The sequence below is a fragment of the Ziziphus jujuba genome, chromosome 7 (assembly GCF_031755915.1).
Source record: "Ziziphus jujuba cultivar Dongzao chromosome 7, ASM3175591v1".
Lineage (NCBI taxonomy): Eukaryota > Viridiplantae > Streptophyta > Magnoliopsida > Rosales > Rhamnaceae > Ziziphus > Ziziphus jujuba.
Window position 1 is genome coordinate 26,157,523 of NC_083385.1, and position 22,141 is coordinate 26,179,663.

At 29.5% G+C, this 22,141-nt stretch overlaps 2 protein-coding genes across 3 annotated transcripts; both read right to left on the reverse strand.

Annotated features, from left to right (window-relative positions):
• Positions 1-11,493: 11,493 nt before the first annotated feature.
• Positions 11,494-13,690, reverse strand: LOC107410090 (uncharacterized). Of its 2 annotated transcripts, none has more exons than XM_048479667.2 (5): positions 13,126-13,690; positions 12,728-12,983; positions 12,266-12,424; positions 11,986-12,132; positions 11,494-11,785 (listed from the first exon to the last, which is right to left on the reverse strand). In XM_048479667.2, exons 1-5 carry the CDS (start codon positions 13,167-13,169, stop codon positions 11,666-11,668), a joined length of 726 nt encoding a protein of 241 aa, XP_048335624.2. In that variant the 5' UTR covers positions 13,170-13,690; the 3' UTR covers positions 11,494-11,665. The 2 variants fall into 2 exon arrangements, with proteins under 2 accessions (XP_048335624.2, XP_048335625.1); XM_048479668.2 differs by having other exon boundaries at positions 11,494-11,772; positions 13,126-13,683.
• Positions 13,691-14,420: 730 nt separating this feature from the next.
• LOC107425690 (phenylacetaldehyde reductase) lies at positions 14,421-18,955 on the reverse strand. The gene is made up of 3 exons (XM_016035705.4): positions 18,350-18,955; positions 17,623-17,972; positions 14,421-14,774 (listed from the first exon to the last, which is right to left on the reverse strand). Exons 1-3 carry the CDS (start codon positions 18,839-18,841, stop codon positions 14,612-14,614), a joined length of 1,005 nt encoding a protein of 334 aa, XP_015891191.3. The 5' UTR covers positions 18,842-18,955; the 3' UTR covers positions 14,421-14,611.
• Positions 18,956-22,141: the final 3,186 nt, after the last annotated feature.

The window sequence follows — 22,141 nt, forward strand, 5'->3', positions numbered from 1 at the left end:
TATTTATTCTTATTTTACACGTTATTTCTGTTACAATCTTAAGGTAGAATTTCCATTAAACTAAACAGATGAAAATATTTTCTTTATAATTGTATTCTTTTCATGATTTTATATATGTATTATCTATATGTGCATATGGTATATGCTTTTCATATTTTGTTGAATTGCTAATATATTTCCAAAATAATTTCTATGTTATTATTCTAATAACACATGTTTTTCCTTTCCTCAGTTTTTGGCTAACTGTGTTTTATGCAATAAACAATTTTAATTCTCTGGACTTGTATCTATATGATGTTGTTTCATGGGTTTTGTACTTTTCAAATACCAAACTTGTTTGGAACAAGCTCGAAAAAATAAATTAATCTGGAGAACCTAAACAATTGGATAATGTCTTAACCTATACTTTCATAAACATGTATAAGTAAATCCAGTTTATTTTAATAAACTCAAAATGTCCGCTTTCTATAAAAACTAAAACTTGGTTTTGGTTGTACATCATTATCTAAGAAGAATGGAGTGTGAATTAAGGATTACTTTTTCCTAAAAAAATACCCAATTTTTTGGAACTTTGTTGTAGTTGATAACTTTTAAAAATAGTGTTAGCATCATTTTCAAGGTTTTTTTTTTTTTTATCAAATTGACCACATAGTCAGATTTCCAACGGCGAGATGAAGGAAATAACACTGTCTGTTTGAAAGCAATAACCAGAATTGAGTTTTCTAGTTGGGTCACCCATCCCTATGGCTCAAATGCCTACCAATGTTGTGAATGTTCCTATGAACCATGCTGAGAGACAAAAGAAATTCAATGGCCTAAATTTCAAGATGTGGCAATGGAAGATGATGTTTAATTTGACCATCTTAAACCTTATAAGGTTCTTGATTGAAAATGCATCAATAATAAATAATGATAAGAGGGATTCTCAAGTCCATATTGTGTTTGATGCATGGAAGAATTCTGCCTATCTATGTTAGAGTTTTTTGTTGAACAGTCTTGCTAATTCACTATATAATGTTTATGGTACAAACAGGATAGCTAAGGAATTGTAGGATTCCTGGAACTGGAAATATAAGATTGAGGATACTAGTGCAAAGAAATTTATTATGGGTTTATTTCTAGATTATAAAATAACATACTTAACCATTATCAATCAAGTTTAGGAGATTCAAGTGATCTTGCACGAGATTAATGTCTAAGGGGTGGCCTTTAATGGAGCTTTCAAAGTAGCTACCATTATTGAAAAGCTACCTTTTAGATAGAAGGATTCCAAAAACTACCTTAAGCACAAGCAAAAAGAGATGAATGTTGAGAGACTGATTGTTAGACTTCAAACTGAGGAGGATAATAGGGGTTCTAATAGAAAAGTTTTGTCATAAGCTAGTGTTAAGGTGAATATTGTGGAACATGCTCACAGCTCCAAGTCATAGAAGAAGATGAGTAAAGGATCTAACTTAGGACCAAAACTAAAGATGTTCAAGAAGTAGAAATTCTAAAGGAAGTGTTTCAACAGTGACAAGGTGAGTCATAGAGCTGCAAATTGCAAATTTTTGAAAAAGAAGAATAAATAGGCAAATATGATGGAAGAAATCACTCAAGGGGTTGATGACTTAAACCTCTTAGATGTTGTCTCTAAAGTGAACCTGATTGGGTCAAACCTAAAATCATGGAGGATTGATAATAGTGCGTCTAGCCATATACGCTCAGACAAAAGGTTGTTCATTTCGTTCAAACCAATTAAGAATGAGAAGATATTGTTCAGGGAAAATTTAAGGGAAAGCAATCTTAAAGATGACCTTTGGAAAGACCGTGACATTGAACAATGTCTTGTTTATGCCAAAACTTCACAAAAACCTTGTGTCTAGTTCATTTGATTAAACATGGTTTTTGCAAGATGTTCAAGTCTAATAAAGTTGTATTGTTTAAGTTAGGATGTCTGTGGGAAAGAAATATGTATCTAATAGGCTTTTTAATCTAAATGTTATGACTATAAAGCCTAAAAATTTAAATAAAGCTGATGCATTTTTTACCTTCTAGCTTGAGTCTTCCAATTTGTAGCATGGTAGACAAAGACAAGTAAATTATGATCCCTTAAGGATATTAATTAACTAAATGATATTTCTAAATTTCAAATTGATTCCAAACAAAAGTCTGAGACTTATATTGAGGCAAAAATGATGAGATTATCATTCTAAATAATTTAAAGGAATATCAAACCTTTGGATACGATCCATAGTGATATATGTAATTTAAAGTTTGTAAACAACAAAGGATGGCAATATGTATTTTATTACTTTTATCGATGATAGTATAAAATACTTCTATATGTATTTACTTAAGAGTAAAGACGAAGCAATAAAGACATTTGTTCTCTATCAAACTGAAGTTGAGAATCAACTCAATAAAAATATTAAATTGATTAAAAAAAATGACTGAGGTTGTTAGGACCCATTCAAGATCCCTTCCGGAAATCCTAGACAAACACTGATTCCCGGGGAAATCCTACCGAACTGTCCTATGGAAAATTCGGCAACATCTCCCTTAAGGGTAGAGCATGCCCTAAAAATTTTCTGCATAAAACACACTTCTATATAGTTTACCTTATCCCTCCCTCCTTATTATAGATAATTCCACAACTGGCAGCATTTTGATAATAATATAAGAAAATATATATTATAAATAATTTAATAACAAAAGATACCTTTAGATATTTACGTCCCCCCACACCACCCACTTAGTGCCGTATTACATTTCAATATTATTTTCAAACTTACCAATGTATAATGTAAGTAGGAGGGTAATTAAACAACAAGAATAATAGTAATATTAATAACAATAATAGCCCAACTTGTCAAAAGGGTTTCACACTTGTCTGAAGGTTAACCTACCTACCCAAAGACTATCGTATAAGAATAATAATAATAATAAATATTAATGACAATAACAATAAACTTATCATAAAAAATAATAATAAATACAATAATAATCAACAGTAGTGATAATAATAATTATTATAATAAAAATAACGACAATAAACAACAACAATTAATGATGATGATGATTATGATGATAATAATAATAATTATGAGCATAATGATAAAAATAATAACAATAATAATAATAATAAAATAATAATAGTAATAATAACATTAATAAAAATAATAATCACAATAATAATAATAATAACAATAACAATATTAATGAGTCATTAACAACAAATAAAGATAATTCCATAACAATTAATGATCTTAATAATAATAATAATAATAATGATAATAACAAATAAGGATAATAATTGAAAATCCAAATCATGAATAGATAAAATCAAATAAAATAAAATCAAATTTTAAAACTATAAATATACAATAAAATATGCACACTCATAGCATAGACAAACACGATACCATATAGCATGCTAATATATGATCCCTTAATATTAGCTGTCACCAGTACCTTGCTACCAATATAGTCCGAGGTGGTTGCCTATAATGGTCATCGGATCCCCTAGACTAGTAGACAACAGAATGGCAAGGTTAAGCTATTCATGGATTGTATCGTATCGTTGCCCCCGTACAATGTGGTACATGCAAACATAACATAGTATATTTATATATATATATATATATATATATATATATTTGTATACTCATATATATATGAAAAAATATACTTGATACACCATATGATATATTAGTGGTGCCAAACATTACTCGGCATCCTGAGTACTTCCTAACGGGGTTGTTAAAGAGAGAACCTGCAATCGGTCACCTTAACATCCCGTAGCGCCGATTGCTTATAACTTGCCATGGTTAAACAATCGTCCTTCGACTGTGAGGGCGGCTGATGCTCACTGTGTACTATATTTGTTATACCTCAGATCCATAGCTCACACAAGATGGCCATATATATATATATATATATATATGCATACTAATCCAGAATAACAGTCATTATGAAACCAAAGGAGAGAAGGCTGGTGTTCTCTCTGCATTATACCTGCCTGCACTTATAGAGACGATCTTGAACATATCGTGCACGCTTATCCATGACATCCACTGCGGCCAAAGAAGGGGTCGACTAATGCTCACTGTGCAATATACTTACCAACCCTCAGGTCCATGGCATCTAAAGGATAGTCATAATAAACAATCATTTACAAGATGGTCATACAAACATGCACGCTATTATACAGCACAGAATACCAGTACTGTATGGTGCATCTAAAAACTATATAATTTTTATAATATTAAAAAAAATTGAATTTTGATAAAATATAATCGAATTCGTGCACTTTTACCAAATCCATAATATTTCATATTCTCTTTTAAACCATCATCACAAATTCATCAATTTAAATATTTTAATTTCTACCACCATAAAACCAAATCCATGAATAAATAAATAATTAAATGTATAAATATATTTTTTTATCATAATGATTTAATATAATTATTTCCTCAACCCTTCAAAATCAATTTATACCAAAAATTTCATTAAAACCACATAAAATTTCATGTATAATTAAATACATAAGAATACATTTATTATACATCATAACCTCAACAATAAAATTAATAATAATTTAACAACAATTTAAAATTACAGTTTTCTTAATTTCGAAGATATAAATTCAATGTTTTACATATTTACTTCAATATAAATTTGACATCATAAATTCAAATAACAATTTTATTTAAATATTAAACACGTACATTTTTTCATAAATTTCAATCTCACAATATTTGACTACGCAAATATATTTCATACATTAAAAATAATTATTCTTCCTAAATCATTAAATTTTATTTATACAAAAATTATATTAACTTATATACAACTCACATACAATTTAATTTCACCTAAACACATTTTATCATATAAAATAAATATAACAATAAATTCAATAATAAATATATACAATTAATTTCTCCAACCCATATAATAAATATTATTAACAATATGTTTAAATCACATAAACAATATAATAAAAATTAAATAACAATTTCTTTAATTTTTAAAACGTACACGATATATTTCAAAATGCATATATATAATATATATATATATATATATATACAAAGGCTTCAACAAATTTATATAGTTATACAAATATGTATACATGTATATATTTATGCATCACCATACCCACATATATATATATATATACAAAATATATATAATTCAAACATACACATATGTGTACATAAACATATATGTGAACCTAACACATAACAATAATGTACACCCACACTTATACACACATATATACATATATATACGAAACATATATATTTACAAACATTCACATACATATATATATATATGTGTGTGTGTGTGTGTGTGTGTAAATATACATGTATATATACAATCTAACTTAACTTTTCAATTTTTCACATTTAATATAATAATTTATTCAAAACTGGCATCTTTTTAAATATACCATCATAATTCAGAAATAAGGTACCAATAGAAAGCTAAAAAGGTAAAGAATTCATTACTAACCTCCATTGGGATCAACTCGACCAATGGTGGCCGGAAAATGACTGGTAAGTTTTGGCCAAAATTCCCCTCCATATATCTCACGAACCATTTAGAATTTGGACGAATAAAGGTCATTTAAGATCAGGGGATCCAAAACAGGGGAATAGAGCATGAATTTAGATTGAATCCGTCGAAAAATAGCGAAATCACTAGAAAAAGGGGACCTACCAATGCCAACCTCACCGGCCCATCCTGGTCACATCTGACAGTGGCTAACCAGAAAAATTGGATGCCATTGTGCGGTGGGCTTCCCTAACAACCGGCACGTGTGGGCCATAGCCATTGAAAACAGTGGTCAATCGGCCAGAGCCAAGGGAGAAGGGAAAGGGAGGGGGAAATGCCATCGGGGAGAAAGAGGGAAGATAGAGAAAGAGAGAGAGGAAGAAGAAGGGGGGGGTGTTCTTCTCACATGGGGGAGGAGAAAAGAAAAAAATAAAGTAATAATATAATAATATAATTTTTATTAAGGATGACACGTGGCACTTTCTCTTCAGAACATGTGGCATCTTTATAAACATGACACATGGTGCATCCCAATTCCACTACCCGGTAAAATCAACCTGGGAAAAATAAATACAACTTTACATACCCATAACTTTTCAACCATAGGTCCAAATTAATGCAACCAGTTTACGAACTCATATCGTCGAGCACTATCACATATTACAAGAATCAATATCAAAATCCATAAAAATAAAAAGTCAACTTCAAGCTCGCAGATCATTCCAAATCACAACTTGTTTTTACCATAGCTTTCTACTTTTAGCTCCGATTTTGATGTACTTCTAGTCTACAAACTTATCTCAGCAAGTACTTTTCCATAGTACCTTGGTCAACATGAAATTCCTCACACAGTAAAAAGTCAATCATGGGATCTACTTGGTCAATCCCAGTCAACCCTAATCAAACTTGGTCAAACATTAGAATTCGGGGCATCTGCTCAGGTCGAGGTGTTACAGAGGTGGTGATTATGCAATACCAATTAGTGAATATTATACACAACATAGAATTATACATGAAGTCATGCCACCTTATTCACCTCAATCAAAAGGTGTGACTGAACAAAAAAATTGTGCATCGAAAGAAATTATGAATGCCATGATGATAAATTCTAGGTTATCTCAAAACATGTGGGGAAAACAATTTTATTAGTAAATTACATTTTATATAAGATACTTTTTGAGAGAGAACAAAAGATATCATATGAGCTATAGAAAGGAAGACAATCTTCCTATAAATACCTATGAATGTGGGGATGCCTTGCCAATATGGATGCAGGTACATCTAAGAATGTTAAAATAAGTTTGAAAACCATTGATTACATTTCATTGGCTATGTACAAAATAGAAGTGCTTACTGATTTCTTATGTATAACTTTGAAATTCATTATATACACAAAAATAAGATAACGGAAATAAGAAATATTTCATTCTTTGAACATTTTTTTTTTTCCATATAAGTCCAAAGAAGGACTGATTTCATCTAAATGAATGTATGAAACTATGATTGAAGATGGTTAAAACCAAAAATAACATAAAAGGTTGAGAATAAACCTAAACACAATGAGAGAACATGGACAGAAAAATCTTTTTGTTCAAATTTTTTGACTTATATGCTGGAAGGCAAACTTTAAAGTTTCAAAAAATCTATAAACTCTGCAAAAGGTCCTTTGTGGAAAAAAGACATTAAGAATGAAATTGATTCCATCTTGCAATGAGAACTAATGAATCTTCCTCTAGATTATAAACCACTGAGATATAAATGGATTTTCAAAAGGAAAATGAAAGTAGATGGAATGATTGATAAGTATAAGACAAGGCTTTTAATTAAAGGATATACATAGCGAGAAGGTCATGATTACTTTAATACGTATTCTCTTGTGATGAGAATAAATTCTATAAGGATGAACTTGTAATTGTTGCATTGTGGAATCTTAAGATCCATCAAATAGATGTAAAGACTACCTTTTTATGTGGAGATCTATATAGAGCAACTTGAAGTTTTTTATGCTCCTTGGTAAGAAAACAAAGTTTGCCGATTAATAAGTACCTATATGGCCTAAAACAAATATGAAAACAATGGCATCAAAAGTTTGAGAATGTTATGCTAGCCAATGGTTTTAAAATCAATGAGTGTAACCAATGTGTATATGTCAAGGATACAAAAAAGACTATGTTATTTTGTATCTGTATGTTGATGACATGCTTATTGTTGGTAGTAATGAAAAAAATGGTTAAACCTACAAACACTATGTTGAACTCAAAGTTTAACATGAAAAACATGGGACTTAAAAATAAGATTTTAAGGGTTTAAATATTAAAAATCCAAGATGAACTTGTTCTTAGTCAATCTCACATTATGTGAACAAAATACAAGAGAAATTAAGTACAAATAATTTTAGTATAACCAAAAACACACTTAGATATAAATCTTCACATATCCAATAATTATGGTGAAAGTGTATCTCAGTTAGAGTATTTCAGGATGATTGAAAGTGTTATATACTTAATAAATTGTACAAGCTCAGACACAGCCTACACATTTGATAAACTGAGTGAATACACAAAAATCTAAGCGATGATCACTAAAAAAGAATTGTAGGAGTACTAAGATACTTACAATATACTTACAAGATATCTAGGCTATATTGGAAGAACACAGTGATGCAAATAGGATATCTGATATTAAAAACTTGAGGTTTATAAGAGGGGATACGTATCCACACTGAAAGGTGGAGCTATATCATGGAAGTCCTCTAAATAAATCGTTATAACTTGATCTACCATGAAATATGAATTCATAGCTTTATATAAATGTAATGAAGAAGCTTAATGGTTATGCCATTTCTTATAGGCCATTTTGAGGTAGCCAAAACCTATGCCTACAATAAGGTTTTGTTATTATTATAGTCAATCTGCAAATAATAGGGCATGGAACATAATGCATAATGATAAGTATAGATGCATACATTGTAGATATAATATCATTAGATAGATGGTCTTAACTGGAGTTATTTATGTTGACTATGTAAAATCAAACCGATAACACTGTGGATTCTCTAACCAAATGGTTAAATGGAGAATTAATTTAGAAGTCATTAAAAGGACTGGTATTAAAGCCAATAGACTTGAAATCCAACCTAGTTAACTGAAGATCCTAAGATCCAGGCTCATAGGGATAACCTAATTGTAAAGATTGATTTGGACCATCATGAAACCATTCAAAACCTTCAAAACTAATAACCTACAAATTTAAAAGCCCAGTTTATAATTCTTTTGGCAGTTATAAGTTTTTTCAACAATCCTCAACATGAATGAATTTGACAGAATGACACAAAATGTTGCTTAGTCTTGTGATAGAGTTCTTTAGCTAGAACTTGCATAGAATAGGTAAGAGTTATCCTTTAAACCTTCAATTGTGAGAATATTTACTATGTTGACTAAATGGTAGATGCAATGTCCTTGAACAATTATGCTTTTTGTATAAATGATGGTATAACTCACATAAAAATCCTTCTTGGCACATTTTAGTTCTCACTGATATGTTCGTTTTACCCATGAACTTCTCCTTTGTCTTGCGAGAGCTTCTAAGGAATTGTGCCTTATACAATTCTCCTTAAAAGCAATTGTACCTTATACAATTCTCCTTAGAAGCTAACAAAAAGTAACATCCCTTTTTTATTTTGATTTAATTTGGTAGTTTTCAAGTTTTAATGCTAATGATTTTAAGGCCGGTTTTAATGGTCGTTGGTAACCCATCATATGTTGAGGTTATTTATAGGCTCTTTTACCATTGAGTTTTACACACAAATATAGGAGAAGAAATACTTCAAATAGTATTTTCCATGTTTCCTTAGTATTCTTACTTCTTAGTCATTAGTTTGATAGAGGGAATGTGCAATTCAAGCTCGAAGCATAAAGTTTCGAACATGCTCAATTTCAAAATTTCAATCAATCCATTGTACCTTGGAAGACTGCAGGATCATTTGCACCATATGGGTCAAATCTGTCTTAAGAACACTATAATAGCAAGCCTCGAATCAAGATTCATTCATTTTTGTTTTCCTTGAATTTTCTCATATTCTTTTTATTTGTTATTTATATTTATGTTCCTAAGTATTTATAAAAATAAAAAAATGAGAATATTTTCATTTGTTTATTCTCATTCTTGCACATTATTTTTGTTACATATATAAAACAATAAAGTATTATTGTATCGTCTACGACAAAATATAATTAATTTTGTAAACAATTTGGTATCTCTAGGATTGTTGTTGTTAATACATCCCCTCTTGACATGCACAAAATATCATTCTTTTTATTGTTAGATTTAAGTACAGAAGTGGAATGGCCATGACGCCAAGAATTTCCAAATTTTTTTAATATATGTAAGCAACTTTCAGAAAAATAAGAAAAATTATCGTTTTGTACATACCTAATTATTTTGGCTTCCAAATTAAAAGTATTATTTTATATATAAAAATTCCTGTATTTATAAGCATGTATTGTTCTGTATTGTAAATTTTAAGAATGTATTATTCTATATTGTGAATTTATTAATTTAACATAAGATATTATCAAACTTATAAACTTAATTTGTTTAATTAATAATATAATTATGTATTGACTAACAAGTATACCTGTTTTTAGATTAATTAATAATTAATGATATGTTCTTTTTACTACTTATATTTGTGTTGGTTAGTATTTATTTAGAACTTTTTTTGATTTGTTTATTTTCTAGTTTAAGATGAATTAATGTGGTCGAAATTCTTTTTCTTATTGCAAATTCGATTAATAATTCTTTTCTGTTTTTAAATATTTAATATGGTCATTTGAAAAGTTTTATTGTCCTTGATTTTCGAGGACACCTATTATTATTGAAAAGTTTTCCAAACAAAAAGAATAGACAAAAAAACAGTCTTTCATGTCCTGACGACTTTTGATGAAATAAGGCGTTGGATTTTCTAGGAAATTAATGAGAGATTCGAGTTGCAGCTTTAGCCACCATCAGGTTGCAGTATTGTTTTCTTTCTTCAACCCTCCAAATATATTTACAAATTCCTTAATCTTTTCCACCTTTTACGTTATAATAAATAAATGTTATGTGGAATTTTTTCTTCTTTTGTTTTTTTTTTAGGACAATTAGAGATATGGGGATTCTAGATCATCATGTGATAAAATAATCCCGCCCGGCCATGAAGAACTTTAATCACTTTTCCAAGTTTAAATCAAGATAAAAAGTAAAAACAACATACAAAAATGAAAATGATGTTTTCTAAAGATCAATATTCCCTATTTAACTAACCTATAATATATTGACAAGGGAAAGGTATTATATTCGTTTTTTTCTTATCTTCATCCTATCTTCATCCTGTATACTATTAATAATAATACCATATCATTTAAAAATATTAAAAAAATAAAATATAGTAAATGAAAAAAGTATGTAAGATCTCCAACTGTTCATAAGAAAATTATGCTTTGTTTGCCTATATATATATATATATATATACATTTTTTTCTTTTTTTTTTTTTTTTACTCCTTAATTTGTACCCTATTTATATATAACTCATCCTTCAAGGGATAGCCTAATAACAATCTGGTTTTTAGTATTAGATACTATGCTCGATTAGGTGTTGGGCACGTAACATATCAAATTCTCCCCCTTTATTTTAACATATGTTAAAAAAAAAAAAAAAAAGTTCAATTAATATCAATTCAACATTGTTAGTTCAAAATTTGGTTGGTATGTATGTTAGTTATTTGGAAACGGTATGTATATTAATTGCATTTGCCATAAAGGAAAACATTATTAATTAAAGACAAAACAAATAAAAAAAAAAATGTATATGGATATTATAAAATAACTGAGTTTGCATATCTTCTGTCACTGGATGTTGAATTATGCATATTAATTCAACAATTAAAAAGTATTACTGAATAGTATTATTATTATTTCTCCCTCAAAAAAAAAAAAAAAAAAGGGTATTAAATAAGAGTTTAGAGTGCGAAATGGATAGAAAAGCAAGGACAGAATCGATAATTACAATTAACAACTATCATCTCTATAAAATACTAAATCTTCATTCTTTTTCACCAGCTTTACACAAAATTAATGTAATCAAGTATCCCCATTAATTGGACAAGCTTGTGCCAGTTTCCTAAGATTTTCAATTATCATAACCAGTCTGTTGTTTAGTCTATTCACAAAGCACTTTGGAAGCCATCCTGCAGGATCCAAATGAAAATATAACAGGAAAAAATAAAAATTAAAAAATAAAAAAAAAGAAGGCAAAAAAAATCAGCTTAAATTTTCAACTACAATATTAAATTTGTTCATTATACTTATAACAGGAAGTAGAAACATATTTACAGCAGCTTAAAGAATTAAAAATTTTGAGGGTATTTGTTAAAAAAAAGGAGTTTTTTTTTTTTTTTTACCTGAACAACATAGGTAACCAAACAGGAGTCATCTTCAAGCTTCTCCACCACCCAGCCTGACTGTAAAAGCAGCCCTCTGATTGCATTATTTGCCTTCTGATGCAATCCTGCTGCTATCTCCTTTGGCAGTGAAGCAACTGCTACCACCTGCATGCCCATTCTCTCCAAATTTTTATATATTTTTCATATAAAATATATATTTAATTTATATAAAAACTCCAAAACAAAATTAATGGACTAGTTGTCAATAAGATCATTAAAAAAAAAAAAAAATGCTTACCAGGGTTCCATCTTCCATGGTTTCTCGCCGCTCATAGACAATGAATTCTCTGTTTCTAAATAATGGTTTGGAATTGTCTCCAAATCTAAGATGGATAATATTGAGATTGTCTTCAAGATCTTTTAAGTATTTAGCTTCTACCAGATCCGAGTCCCATTGCTGCAGTTCCAATATGAAATAAAAATTGAAAATCTCATCAAAAAGTTCAAACCTGCCCATATAATGAATGACCTATATATATACAAACACCCCAATCCGTTCATGTTTTTCCAAGAAATCAAAGTAGATATAGCATATATTTATATATATATATATATATTTGTCATTTCCAATGAAGACAGCATAGAAAGACAGCATAGAAAAGTAGTAATCATAAATTCATAATTCATACTATAGAAGTAGGCACTATTACTAGGGGACAAATTTTCCTTTTTTCAATTTCCTACACTAACATTTTATTACCTTTGCAGCATCAATGGCATTGGCAACAGTTATGAACTGTTGGGGTGATAAAGATTTGAGCAGCCACCGGCTCCGGAAGGCGTGGAGAGATCCGGACCGGCGCTTCGAAATCTCAACTCCATTTTCCAAACTAAGAATTTTCCAACCATCAGTGCCATTTTCAACCCTGTGGGAATCTGAAGCAGAAAGCAAGTCCTGTATGCAGTTTTCACTTGCAAAATGCACATACCTCCTCAGTGAATCCTCACTTATAGACCTTTTCACAAACACAAACAAAACAAAACAAACTGTTAATAAATAAAAAACAAAACAAAACCAAACCCAATTCAGAGTAGAACATATGGATATAACAAACAGTTCAACAAGGAATTGAGAAATTTAAGTTTTTGAATTTTCACCAGGATCTACTGCAAGGAGTTGGACTGCTCATCTCTGTTGGCATCAAAACTCTCTTTTAGCCTTTGTTTATTTTTTTTTTTTTCCACATATACAACAAAAACATCATATATTCATATACATATATATATATATATATATGTATGTATAATAAAAAGGAGAAAGAGAGAGAGAGAGAGAATATAGTGGTTAAAAATTAAAATACATGTATAATGTAGAGAAGCTTAGAAGTGGAAGAATAATATGAGAGGTGGGACAAGTTAATTGATGCACATGTCGTGCCAGAGAACCTCCATGATTGGAACTGCAACTTTCTTCTCTCTCTCTCTCTCTCTCTAAAGAAAAGATGGGATTCTTTTGCTGCCCAAAGAAACAGAGTAGGGAAGGTGAAGCACATGGAATGTTGGTAGCTTTATTATTAAAGCCAACATTAAAAGTTTTGAAAAAGAGATGAGGTGAAGACTGAAAACAAATGACAGATTTTAATAAACAAAGTTTTAAGCTCTCTGTGTATCATTTTCATTCTCATTTTCTTAACAACCAAACACCAAAAACCCACTCATGTGCCTTGGAAAAAAGAATTGAATTGATTATTCACACTGCCAAACATGACCAAGTCCCAATATTTACAGTGGTCCTAATTATGTGATGGTATCTCAAATTCCATCCACCATTTTTTTGGCTTCATACTTCCAGCGTAAAATAAAATAAAAGATTGCAATTATTATAAATGAATCATATATATATATATATATTGGAGAGACTACATAAACATCTTATTTGCTTTACCAGTTTTGCAGATTTATTTTGTATTTTCAGAAATTATAAAAGCAAATCCTTACATTTCATTTTTGCTGCAGCGTCAACCTTTTGTACACTTTCTTTTTAATCTATAATTTATCTCATTTTCATATGATATACATTCAATAAAAATGTAATTGAACATTTAAACATTTTTTAATGCTCTAATTATATATAAAAATTTCAGAAAAATATGTACAAAAGGGTAAGGCATTGGAACTAAAATAAAATGTGAAAGGGTGGGAAACTCTAAAAAGTGAGAAAGTTATTTATACAAAATTAATAAAATATAGAGCGTGCTAGTGTAATTTTATATATCTCTTTAAAACTCTCCAACTACCTATGCTGTTGATGTTCACATGGTTTCGATATACCTTGCAAAATAAAAAGATAAAGAGTGTATTGGCTTCTCATGAGCCATAAATAATACTGCTGAAATCAAGGAGATCAAAAGTTAGTATTAAAACTGGAAAAGCAATAATAAAAGAGAGTCATCGAATCATGAATTTACAATTTATTAAAACTAGAAAAGCAATGATAAAAGAGAGTAATCAAATCATGACTTTACAATTTATTTGCCACCATTATAACTGCCAACTAATTAAATTAAGCCTTTTATCGGGAAAAAAAAAACACTAATTAAATCAAGCAATCTAGCAGGGAACTTTCAGCCACACAGAAAAATGACTAAGATTGTGGCGTTTCCTGCTTTAAGAAGCCCTTAGCTTTTAAGCTATCCACCGTTTCCTGCAGAGCATCTTCAAGCGGTGTAAAAACCAGCCCTAAATTGATCAATCTCTTTGCTGCATCTTTGCATTCCTTCAAGCCAGGTTGGGTTTCTCCGATGAACCTGAAAAAGTTTCCATATTTAGAAACATTATATAATGTGAACCAGATGGGGAAATTTTTTAATTATAAGAGCTAGACATAATTAAGTACAACACTATCATAATCTTTGTACCCATATACGGTACAAAAACTGTACTGACAGGACTTTCAGAGCTTATAATTCCAACGATAACTTCAAACTTGTTTTATTATATATTTTTTTCTATAAGGTTCCTTTATATCTAAACCTACAGCCTGTCCTGTTTCCTTTTGACATGCATTGCCAACTAACCTTGTTTTTGTCTAGAAAATGTTAAATCCAACCTCTAGCTTGAAAATCTAAGAGACAGATCCTAGAATCATATTCCTCAAGATCATCCATATAAATCTTGTAAAACTGAACAGATTGTATTATGACGGTTAGAATAATACTGAAAAATGCAGTTAAGAGTGCTTGGGACCCCTTTAAAAAGACCCATCAAAAGCTGATTGGAAATTATTGGAAAGTCCAGATATCATTATCAAATTACAGAGATTCCAATTATCAAATTACAGAGATTCCAACATTTCCATCCTTAATTTCCAGGCTCCAAGGGCTGCCTAGCCCTTCACTATGTTAAACCTATGTATATTTCTTGGCCTACTACACTTCTAAACTTAATCATGTGATCTATATAAGGTCTATATAAGTTGCACATGAAGTTAAAAAATATAATATAATAAATAGTTAATATATATATATATATATATATTTATAATTCAGATTCGTATAACAGGGGAACATGAAAGGTAAATCCCACAATCAAAATGACAAATACATGGAGAGAGAGAGAGAGAGAGAGAGAAGGGGGGACGCAGAAAAGGAGGGGGGCAGGGGAGGGGGAGGAGTTGTAAAGAAAAGTTCTTTATTCTCCGATAACTAACTATCAAGAAGAGCTCTAAACAGTGGGCAAGAAAAAAATACTTTCCAGTCTCAATAAAAGCAGAACGAAACTTAAAAGTTTTATTATCATGGACAAACCAAAAAATGCAATATGAGAATTTCCACTCCCACCTTTCAGAGGGTCAAGAATAGAAAAGTAAATGATATATCATGAAAAGCAGATAATAAGGATCTTAGATTTCATTCACTGAAGTGATATAATTAATCTCAAGTCCACTGGTCCAATATATTAACTTATGATTATTGCTTTCTTACGAAGTTTCATTATGTTTCTTTAGTTATTAATTTACTTCATATCTTCTTCGCCCTGTTAAGAGAAGATAATTCCCCGTTAAATCACCAATGATCCTTTTAAGAAGCTTTCTATCTCCCTATGGTCATTTTAAATTGTCCTCCTGGTCCCATGTTGCTGTTACTACAGCAGTGGCAAGTTCAATGTGATGATAATAGCAAGGAAACAAATTATTCCTAGCAAGTGAAGTCCACCCAAAAATAAAAAATAAAAATCAACATTTTGTCTCCTAACTGAGTACTCTTTCAGCCATTTATCACATAAGATTGAGCAACAACAAGTGTTGAATGATCAAGTTATTTCTCTAGGCCCCACCATCAAAATTTTCAACTTTTAGCCACCAATAAAGACGAAAACAATCAAATTCAGGACAAATTATTCAAATTTTATGCCACCCCTTGCCATCATCTTATCCGAGAAAATTGCAACATAGCTGTATATTTCTTGGCCTACCATACTTCTAGATTAATCAAGTAATATCTAGTTAATATAGCGTATAGACATTTTAAAAAATATATACATAAATATATACATAAATATTTTTATTTTTCAAATTCATATTTGGATGGTAGGGGAGCTTGTAAGGTAGTTCTAGAAAAATAAATAAATAACAATATTTATGTACAGAGAGACAAAAGAAGGTCTCTATGCTCCAACAAAATCCAGCATTTTGATGTCACAGGGCCCTAAAGAATGGATTAAGTTAATAGGGATTTGTCAAAAAGTATATGTTTTTACCAGTAGGGATAATATCTTCAATCTCAAGAACTACTATTTATAGAACACACAGAAAAGAACAAAAAACTAAAACGAAAACAAAACCAGATTTCAAGCTATATCATGGATAAACGAAAGCAACAAGAGAAGCTCCCATCATTGAGAGGTTAACAATCAAAAAGTAAATGAGGTAATCATATAAGGATCATAGATTCTCATTCATTGAAGTATAAACTTAATTTAAAGTCCACAGGTCCACCACATGAACTGTGATCATTACACCCATCTTGTATAATTATGTCCCATAATGGACCACCCACTGCTTACAGTACAACCAATCCTCAAAAGTTGCTATTTCAAAAAGTTTCTCTTTTGTTTTTAAGTTACTTCCATCCCCCCTCCTCCAAGTTAAGAAAAACAGAGTTCCCAACCAAAATCTCAATGATATTTTGAAAAAGTTTCTTTCTTCCAACGGCCATTTGAAAAAAGTTCTTCCCATGTGACATATTTATCTGGCAAATAAAAAGGCAAGCTAGCAGCTAGAAAACTACCTACTTCTAACAAGTGAGTTCACACACTAAGAAACATCAATATTTGTCTCCTAATTAATTGCAGTCTTGCGCTGCTTTATCACACAAGATTCAGTAATGCCAAATGAAGTACTGAATGATCTAGTTGCTTCTCTTAGCCACACCATGATTACAACATTTAACCACAACAAAACCCCAAGAATGAGAACAATTAACTTCCGAGACAATTATTCAACTTTGAGTATTCACATCAGAAGAACACAACCACAGAGACCACATATATTATCAAGAACCCAATAACTCAAATCAGCAACAAGATAATAAATCAGAGCCAGCCATGAGAATATGGATATTATGAAAAGGCAAAAGAATGTAGAGAAAAGTAAACCTGTGAACCGGAAAGTTTGGGAAAAGGTTGGAGACTTTCTCAGCAAAATCGCGAAATTGTAAGATCCCATTGGTGCAGAGGTATCTACCCGAAGCAGAAGGAGTCTGAAAGAGCAAAATTTGTGCCTTTGCTACATCTCGAACATGAACAGCACCGAGCCAATGGTACTCCTGAGTATCTTGGGATCCCTGCAACAATTGCTGCAACACAGCACAGCTCGCATTCAAACCGGGTTGCAGAAGTGGCCCAAGGCATGTAGCTGGATTGATGGCAACCACATCGAGTCCATGGGTCTTTGAAAACTCCCATGCCGCTTTCTCTGCCAGAGTTTTCGAAACAGGATACCATTTCTAACAAAACAAGGAAATAAATAAATAAACCACATCATAAAAACTTCTTATAAAAAATAAAATAAAATAAAAAAACTATGCACATTGTATATCTCTTCAATTATGTATATAATCTTTCACAAGGACTGTCACCCACATCACAATCTTCTTAATTGGATTAAAAAACTCTGCTATATATACATATATATAATTGTGTATAATATTGAAAAAAATCACACATCAATGGCACTTTTCTGAATTCCATTGAAAAACTATGTTATATATATATATCTTTCCAATTAATTCCCAACAAATATTTCCAACAAAAAAAGAAAAAAAAAAAATGGCGATCCGTCATACATTGTTTACTAAAAAAATCCAAAAAGAGACGGACCCACCTGGCGAGAGTTGCAGTAACCGAGGTCAGTCCAAGAAGACTCATCCATGACCTCATGAGAAGGCCAGGAAGGGTTTGGGACCATAGCAGAGATGGAAGACGTGAGGACCACGCGCCTCACAGGTGGGTTGGACTTCAAAGCGGCCTGGAGGACATTGATGGTGCCCTGCACGGCCGGCGTGATCAATTCCGCCTGTGGGTCTTTTGGGTCCTCGAGGGTGCAAGGAGAAGCGACGTGGAAGACACCGGAGCAGCCGTTGACGGCGGCGGAGATAGCATCTGCGTCGAGGAGGTCGGCGTGGAAGATCTTAAGGCGGGAATTGGAAGCACCTGGGAGAGAGAAGAGGTGGGTAGCATCGGAGCCTGGGAAGATGGAGGCGTGGATGGTTGGGTAGGCATTGCTGTCTTCGAGGAGGGTCTTCACCAGCCATGAGCCTATGAAACCGTTAGCTCCTGTCACACAAACTGGTGCTGCTTTCTCAGATTGGTTCATTGTTTTTTTCTGCAACTTCACTCATCAACTGCTTTGCTTTTTTTTTTTTTTTGTTTTTTTCTTTGTTGGAGTTGGTTAGGGAGTGTTTCGCTTCTTGAGTCTTTTAATAGCTTAGGGATGAGTCAATGTGTCATCTTTAATTAATGAGTTTATCCTCTTGGTTTTGTTTTGTTTGACTTGTATTTGACCTAATCTGTCTAGGCATTTGAAAAATAAAGGATTAAAAGAGTTAATTTTTTTTTAATGACTTATATCTGATAGGTGTTTATAAATTGTCTTTATTTTTAAATTTATCTGTTTAGTTTTTGTATTATTTAATGTAAACTAATTTTAGGAAACTTTTAATTATTTGTTATAATTTGTTTTCATTTTATTTATTTATTTATTAATTATTATTATTATTTTTTTTTTTTTTTTTTTGGGTCGTTGGTGGTGGTGGTGGTGGTGGTGGTGTGAGGAGTTTTATTTTTGGGGAAAATCACCATTATAGGTCGATGGAAAAGCATGTAATCCTATAGTTGAGTATATTTATCCAATCCAAAAAAAAAAGTATATTTATCCAAACCAATAGTTTTGTTTTCCTAAAAAAAAACAAATCCAATAGATTTTAATAATAATAATAAATGAGTAAATGTGTTATCTTTATAACTTTATCCTCTTTGTTTTTCTTTTTCTTTTTCTTTTTTTTGACTTTTATTTGGGTTAATCGTGTACAAATTTGATAAAGAAAACATTAAATATATATATATATATTTTGTGAATTTATCTAAAATCTGTGTATGAATTGCCTTTATTTCTAAAATTTTGTTTATAAATTTTTTTCTTGTTATTGCAGATCATAATTATTGTTAATTAAAATATTTATTTTTTATAATTATTTAATTTATAATTAATTATAAAAAAAATTAATATTTTATTTAATTTGATTTTATATTTAAATTATATAATTATATCAACCAATAATATTTCAATATATTTTGTTTGATAAATAAATTTAATAAAAATATTAATATATATATATATATAGCATTGTTTTACTTTTTAGAAAAATCATCATTGTAGGAGGATTGAAAAGATGCAAGCCGTATATTCATCCAATCCAAAAAAAACAAAAGCATATTTTTCTAAAAAAAAAAGAAAAAAAGTATATTTTTCCAATCCAATAGTTTTTAATAATAATAACAATATTAATTGAGCCAATCAAATTATAATGGTATTAATTTCAATCTAATTCAATTAAATTTTCTCCCCAAAAATATTAATTCAATTTAATCTTCAATTAAATCCTATCCAGTTAAACTCAGTTTGAATTTGTTGTTTTTACTGGTTTTTCCTTCAATTGAATTGGTTTTCATTCCATCCAAAATCAAATAAAAATCCAAATACACAATAATATTACACTTGAATTAAAATTTTTAACATATTTTGAAAAGATTTAAAATAATTTTTTTGTAATAAGGTAAAAATATGAAGTTTTCAATACATTATAAAATCAATGCTACTAATAATTAATATAAAAAATTAATAGTCGAGAATTAAATATATTATTGAAGTTGATTTCTAAAGTGACGATCAATAACGATCGAATATTTTTATCAGTTTATTATTATTATTATATTATTATTATTATTATGTTATTAGAGATTTGAATAAGACTGCTGGTTGAGTTGCCAAGTCAGCTAGGAATAAGATTTTATTTCCAGGTTCGGATACTTTGGATTTTGTTAATATTCTGAACAATATTTATAGATGATGTATTATGATTTTGCTATTGAATATCAATAAATGATATATTCTCGTAGCCAGCAAAAATAACTGAATCAGTCAAATTAGATTTTAAATCTTTAAATCCAGTAAAATTAAACTATATTGAATTAATCCAACAAAATTGAATCAAATTCATCAATTTGGTTTAAATTTTTAACACCTAAATTAAAAGTATAATTTCTTTCCTTTTTTTTTTTTCCAAACCAATAGGCAGAATTTAATTAAGAATAAGTAATAATAAAAATATTTTTCCTATTTCATACAAAAATAATTAAGTTTTATTTTTTTTTTTACAAGTAATAAGAAAATATAAATAAATATTGTTTTCATAAATAATCATAAAAATTTGAAAGTACGCCCCAAAATTTTAAATTTCTTATTCTTAAATTCCAAAAAAAAAAAAATCTTATATGTGGTGCTTATATATGTAATTTTAGTTTTTTATTAGTCTTTTGTAAAATTGGCGGCCAATTTTTTTTTTCTTTTTTAAATTTGCATCCTTTTAAAATCTATAAGTTTGAATTTTAATTTCTTAATTTTATTGAAGAAAGTAGTTGTTTTATTAATTTTTCGTGTACGAGATTTTTTATAACAAACCATTTTCTTGTGAATGAATAAACTTTTGAATTTATAAATTTTGAGAAGTTATTTGTACTTGATCTATGATTAATTGCATTTTTATAACTTGCAAGTTTGAGCAATTTTTTTACTATTTTTGGATCTTGGATTTTTTTTATTATTTTTTTTTAATCTCAGTATTTTAATTTTTGAAAATCCTTAAAGACACGGAGATCAATGTTTTTAAAAGGCTTGCTCGGAGCTATGTCCAGGGCTCACCTCGACCGTAAACACCAAGAAAATGTCTTGAGGCCTAAACTTTAGGGTACTACACCTGTGAGACATATATTTTCAAGACGTAGTGCATACGCCTCAGGCATAAAAATGCATATTTTTATGCTTCAGATGGTGAGGGATCCGCCTAACAAATATAGTTAAAGTTATTTTGTAAAAACCTATGTTACCCTTATTTAGATTTAGAGATTATTATTTATAAATTAAAGATTTATATTGTATTGTTATATTTACTAGCTTTAATCCTTGTGCATATACGTTATATTGGATCATATTAGATAATTTAAAAAATAATTTATAATAATTAATTATATTCAAATCTAATAATGACAGTATGAAATTTTTTTTACTATCTTATTTTTGTATATAATATAAATAATATATATATATAATATTTAAATTTTGATATTTTTTATATTACATACAAAATTTTAAATCATATTATAGATATTATTTGTTATAAAAAAATAATTTAAAATAATCTAAAACAATAAGTTAAAAATAAATAGAAATTAAATATACTAAAATAAATAAATAAATAAATAATAAAAATAATATGTAAAAATAAAAATAAAAACTATTCATTTATTAAAACCATTTTAACATTACTAATTTTTTATTTATTATAAAAACTTGAGACCTCTTAAAGTTTTAGTTCTCTAACTTTGAACATTTATTGTG